Genomic DNA, 6,598 nt, shown 5'->3' on the forward strand with positions numbered 1-6,598 from the left:
AGTCTCACCATCCTTGTTTCTAAGGAGCATTCTGGCTGTATTTCTTCCAAATCATATTTGTTTGTCCTTTGGTAGTCCACGGTATTTTCTATATTTTTTTCAGCAGCACAATTCAAATGCATCAATTATTCTTTAGTCTTCCTTTTTTAATGCTTAACTTTCAGGTGAACATGCGGCAGTTGAAAATATCATGGCTTGAGGATCAGGTGCACCCCAGCCCTCAAAGTAACACTTTTGCTTTTCAGCACAAAGAGGTTTTGTGCAGCAGAATTACCCAATGCCATGTGTCCTTTGATGTCTTGACTACTGAGCATTGACTATGGATCGAAGTGATCCATAGTCACTTGACGACTTCAATCCTTTCTCCACTGGTACTCATTATCCACTGGTTCAATTGTGAAGATTTTTGGGTCTTTTTAATATTGAGTTGCAATACATCCTAATGTGCAATCCTTGATCTTCATCAGCAAGTGCTTCAACTCCTCCTCACTTTCAGCTAGCAAGGTTGTGTCATCTGCATAACGAGCCTTTTTCCAATCCTAATGGCAACTTCTTCTTAATAGAATCCAGCTCCTCTGATGATTTGCTCAGCATACAAAATAAGTAGGGTGAGAGGATACACACCTTTCTCGATTTTAAACCATGAGCATATTCCCTGGTTCTGTTTGCACAACTGCCTCTTCATCTATGTACACGTTCCACATTAGCACAATGAAGTGTTCTCAGACTTGCATTCTTCTCCAGGCTATTCATAGCTTGTCATGCTCCACACAGTAGAATGCCTTGGCACAGTCAATAAACCACAAATAAGTATCTTCCTGGTGTTTTCTGCTTTGGGCCAAGATCCATCTGACATCAGCAATATCTCTTGTGCCATGTCCTCTTCTGAATCCAGCCTGAACCTCCAGGAGCTCCCTGTCAATATATTGCCTTAATTATTATTGTATAATCTTAGCACAACTTTACTTACGTGTGATATTAATTTACTGTTCTATAATTTGCATGTTGGGTCACCTTTCTTTGGAAATAAGGATCTCTTCCAGTCCCTTGGCCAAGTGGATTCAAGCCAGACAAAATCCTTGGCCACTCCAGCCTTTTCTCCACCTTTCATGTTATCTATTGGTTCAGTCATGGCCCATTTTGGTCACTGGTTTATACGAGCTGCAATCCATACTGAAGGCTGCAATCCTTGATCTTCATCAGCAAGCGCTTCAAGTCTTCCTCACGTTCAGCAAGCAAGGTTGCGTCATTTTCATATCATAAGTTGTTACTAAGCCTTCCACCAGTTCTAATTCCATATACTTTTTATTAATCCAGCTTCTCTGATGACTTCTCCTCAGCATTCAGATTGAATTAGTACGGTAAGATAATACAACCCTGAAGCACCCTTTCCTTGACTTTGGCTCTCAAGGACTTAATTTTCTGGAGGTTTAACCTGCAAGAACAATTGTATTGCTCAGACTTTCATTCCTAATTTGAGTACTGTGAGTCTCTTTTCTTTTTCCCCTTGGTTATTATTCCAGGGAAGTCTGGCAAATTGGTTGATTTTTTTCAAACGGCCAACTTCTGGCTTTCGTGTTCTTCTCTATTATCTATGTTCTATTTTACTTTTTGCTCTAAAATTTTATTTTGCTTTCTTAGGTTTAATTAGCTCTTAGTTTTTCAAAGTCTTTAGGTGAAGGCTAGGTTATTGATCTTAAGATAATTTTTCATGTAGAGCTTAGTTACAAAAATTTCCATCTGATCAGTTTTCATTATATCCCATTTGTTTTTTTAAGTTGATTTTTCAGTCCTTTGTATTTTTTAATTTCAATTGTGATTTATTCTCGACTCATAATCACTTAAAAGTATATTTTTATTTGTGAGACTTTACCTGATTTCTTTATACTATTATTACACTCCATGTGCGAAGAGGGGAACCTTCTACTGGATGGATTAACAGTGTTTGCAACAATAATAAGGTCCAACATAACAATTGTGAGGATGGTCCAGGATTGGATACAGTGTTACCATATCTGTCAACTACCATATAAGAGGAGGGTGGAAATAAAACATAAAATTTAAATGTAATGGTTTACTGTGGGAACGAGATGATGGATAGATGCTAGATTTCTGTTAAGATACCTTGTTTTATATATGTGACTTTTAATTCCGTTTCCGTATTTATTAAAAAAGCAATGCCTAAACAACTCATGGAGCCCTGGTGGTGCAGTGGGTTCTGCACTTAGCTGCTAATCACAGAGTCTGTCGGAAGCCACCAGAAGCTCTACTCTATAAAGATTTCACAGCTCAGAAACCCAAAGGAGTACTTCTACCCGGACCTAAAGGGTTTCCAGTGTATAGGGCAAACCTTTGCGTTGGTATGAACTCACAGGAGTGAATGACAAACTATTCTTGGTCACAAACCTGCCTTGTCAAACATTTATGAGCGGAAACTATGCTGTGAAATCACTAACTTAATCACTACACTAAATTATATAGTATTAAAAGGCATAAATAAGTTTAAAAACAGGAAAACAAACCCACCACCACTGAGTTAATTCAGACTCATAGTGGCCCTACAGGGCAGACTGAAACTGTTCCTCAGGGTTTCTGAGGCTGTACGTCAGTACAGAAGCAAAGACTCACCTTTCGCCTGCTAGCTTCTGTAATATACAATATGAGCATGATTACTCAATTAATGATATCTCAGATTAAATGTAATATTTGTTCCTTGGTGTCTCTTATTTAATTTTTCTGAAGAAAGATTATGTAATATGTAATATACAATATGAGCATGATTATTCAATTAATGATATCTCAGATTATATGTATTATTTGTTCCTTGGTGTCTCTTATTTAATCTTTCTGAAGAAATATTATGTAATATGTAATATACAATATGAGCATGATTATTCAATTAATGATATCTCAGATTAAATGTATTATTTGTTCCTTGGTGTCTCTTATTTAATCTTTCTGAATATTATGTAATATGAAGTCTAATTACCTTAGAGTATACTTTTTGTAGCTGGTAAAAGAAAATGAAAAGCTTAATACTTGATTTACTTAGAAGTTAGAGGTAATTTTCTTTCACCTCATATATTACAATAGATTTATTTAATTACAGTACATCCCACTTATACATTTATAAATATATACATACATACATACATGAAATTGTATTCTAGACAAGACTCTAAACATTTAAAGGAGAAAAATTCTTTATTTGAAAATTGCATTATTAGTTAAGTATATATGTTTCATGGAATCAAGACTTCCTGAATTTTCTTTTTTTCTCTACTTTATTCCCTTTTGGTAACATGCTGATTTCTATACAGAAAGAATAAGGAAAGGGAAGAAACTGCAGTTTCATTTTAGATGTCAAAATGGCTTGTTTCATAAGAAAATTTAAATTGTGTATGTGAATACAAAGATTAGCATAGTTTCGTTAAACACCGATGAAATCCTGTAACAATATAATAAATATTTAAAAATCAAATATCCTATTTTTACAGTACACTGAAAAAGCTAAGATAATAAAAAATACACAGGAAAATATTGTTAATGATTTCCCTGTTCTCTTTTCAAATACATGGCTCTCAAGGTAAATCACTAGGTCCTTAGCTGCTCAAATCACTCAGACACCCATACGCAGTGCAGCCAAAAGATTTTTATTAACTATGTCTCCTTCAGGTAGTTCATTTATAGTGATTTCCAGAAGCGCCCTGACAGAGCACAATTCAAGGACTCTCCACGTTAGTCTTGACCAACTGTTGAGCACTTGGCCAAAGCCTCATGGAAATGCAGGTCCTGGCACAATGAGCACAGATATAAACATGTCCCCCTACCCCGGTCTGTACACTTCAGACCAGGCGATCTTCACTAAACTGCACGGAAACCTCTGGCGCCCACGGTACTTTACTCTCATTACAGAAAAATCTTTACTGCTGAGGGCACTGGGTCTCTGGAGTTGCTTTGGACGACACGTACAAAATAGGGTGCGATTTCTTACAAGTTTCCTTTTCCAATTTGCTTGTAGTTTCTTTGCCTTCTTTAACTTCTGTTTGAAGCTTTGATTCAGCAATTAACCTACAGGCATTAAAGCATCCACTCTGTATTCAAATGTGATTACGAGAAAACGAAAGAACAAACCCCTAGTACAAGTGCTCCCTATGCAGCACTGGTTTCTAAAATAGACTTTCAATGAAGAGTCATCACAGGCGACTCCCAGGCCAAAGAACTTTTACACATAAATCGACCTTCTGTTTAAATATCAAAAGGAATGTCTTGATAAGTAGCCATGGCAAGGCCTACATGAAATACTTAAAGTCACCAGGTGCCTATCATGATAAGCATGCCTAACATGAAAATTAAAATGTCAGTTAACAAAACATACAAAAGGATAAAATTAGCAATGAATCTTAGCTGCATGGATAGATGTCTAAGTACTTATCAAAACAAAACAAAATCAAAACCCCAAATGGAAAATTCTGGAGAAAAACAGTTTAAGAAAAAGAAACAGGAGAGATATTAAAAAGTCCTATAAGAAAATCAAATCAATTATAAAGCATGCAATAATGGAGTTCCCAAGAAAACCCTCATTTATTGTTATGACATTATCTTAGATAGTGTATCTAAGTTAAGCCTGCACAGAGAACAAAGTTGGAAACTTCTTAAGTTAGCAGATGGATTCACACACACACACACACACACACACACACACACACACACACAAATGTTTCGTGGCATTTTATTTGTTTTTGTTTTATACCAAGACAGATCTCAATGTGCTATTTAAGTCAATCAAGTAGCTACTTACATTTGCTTAGTAATTTTTAATCAAGCAAAAGGGCAGAAAAGAGACGAAGACAACACAGACAGCAAGATTTGCACTGATCAGTTTTGGAAACCACCTCCAGAAATATACAATGATCAAGCACATTTACACAATGCGTCACATATGAACAAGCATAGCCTCCCGATTCATCTCAGAACTATTCAAACCTGTGGGTCATGTTTCGGTCATCTGAAGTTACGCTGTTCTTGAAAACAGTGACCTTCTACCATTTGTGGCTTATGCCGCAAGCATTTGCCACTCACCTTCACCCCACACCGCAGAAGAAAGACCAGGGAGATCTAACAGGAGATTACGGCCATGGAAAAGAAAACCCCACAGAATGCAAATCTATTCTGACATGCATGATGATGTTACCAAGAGTTGGAATCGACTCGGTGGCAAAGGTCTGTGGCTTTTTTTTGTCCTAAATAGGTTCTTACATTAAGATATGAAAACCCAGGAATAGCCGCGAACACTGCTGAAATGCTTCCACAGTGGATTACGAGTAGCACTGACGGTGGGAAATTTAAGATGAAACACACAAGGAAGCCCTTTTTACGGAAGGCGGGATAAGGGTGACTATTTCAACTGAAACGAACATTTGCGACATGTTAGGTCCTATCTTGTATCGCTGATAGTGATGTAGCCTTAGCATCACCTTAAAGATCACATTTAATAAGAGGCGATCTGAGCTAGCTATTTTCTTGTCGATAACGTTCTTTTTCTAAAGGTGTATTTATTTTAAATGTCTCTGTCATTCCTCTGTATGTGGACATTGTTCACCTTTTATTTTTAAAACCTTTTCCATTTTCTGCAGACACTTATTTTTGCCTCACTCCCGGACCACGCCAGAGGCTATTTCCTATTCCACGCAGTCCATCCACTACCACCTGCTGTCCTTCTCTCTCACCTTCTAAGTCTTATTTTTGTTTCTTATAAAGGACAGTCTTCCTTCAGACATACGCGTCTGACACCTCCTTGTTCAGGCACAAGTTCAATTAAACAGAAACTAGAGGCTTTGAAATTTGGATATATAAAAAAGAAAATGAATTAGCTTCGATATTTTCAAATGTCAAAATAGTTATCAAAAGCCATGCCTGAAAGCGTGAAGATTACACAATTTCAAACGCCATAAAAATTTCACCAAACAGTTTTCTAGAAGGCTGAAATTTGTTAGTCTACTGGAAAGCCCTTTTAGAAGGTAAGCTAATTTGTCTTCCATGGCCACTCTGGAACCAGGGGGAAAAAATGACAGCACATTTAATTCAAATCAACCTTCAAAGATGTATTCCTTGATATTCCATTTCATGACATAGAAATAACTAATTTTTTCAAAGCACCAATTACCATATTTCAGGACTCTTTCCCCCTTGCAATCATTTTAGGCTTTCTCAAAGCTTTGGAAAAGCTGAAAGCGGGCAGGTGAAATTGGGGGATGATACTGCATGCAATGCTAAGAAAATAGACAAAGAAATAGAAAGCACAGTCCATGCAGCGACAGAGAAGAGATGGAGAGGGCTGCTGACCGCCTGGAGGACAAGAGGGGACTGACCTGGCAGAGTTCAGCGTGTTTCCACTTCTTTCACTCAGAGCTTCAGAGTCCACTGGAACGCCTGCGAGCGTCACACGCTTCTTCTCCTTTGTGGGCTGAAATTCCCCCGACTGGCCTTGGTTGGGAGAGAGACTGGCCATTGGCGTGTTCTCAGAAACTGTCATTTCTAACTGCAAGTTATCTCCCGAGTTGTTGGGCCAGGCCCACGCCTCCTCTTCCTGAGTGGG

General features: G+C 37.6%; 1 protein-coding gene across 1 annotated transcript in view; it reads right to left on the minus strand.

Annotated features, from left to right (window-relative positions):
• Positions 1 to 3,185: 3,185 nt before the first annotated feature.
• The window catches only part of SPDL1 (spindle apparatus coiled-coil protein 1), a 25,850-nt gene continuing 22,437 nt past the window's right edge, over positions 3,186 to 6,598 (minus strand). The window contains exons 11-12 of the mRNA XM_045284696.1: positions 6,372 to 6,594; positions 3,186 to 4,071 (exon numbers count right to left, since the gene is read on the minus strand). Coding sequence (XP_045140631.1) covers positions 3,924 to 4,071; positions 6,372 to 6,594 — 371 coding nt within the window. The 3' untranslated portion in view covers positions 3,186 to 3,923. The remainder of the gene's footprint in view (positions 4,072 to 6,371; positions 6,595 to 6,598) is intronic.

Source organism: Echinops telfairi, unplaced genomic scaffold, assembly GCF_000313985.2.
Source record: "Echinops telfairi isolate 266 unplaced genomic scaffold, ASM31398v2 ScPeMD7_7469;HRSCAF=8507_0, whole genome shotgun sequence".
Lineage (NCBI taxonomy): Eukaryota > Metazoa > Chordata > Mammalia > Afrosoricida > Tenrecidae > Echinops > Echinops telfairi.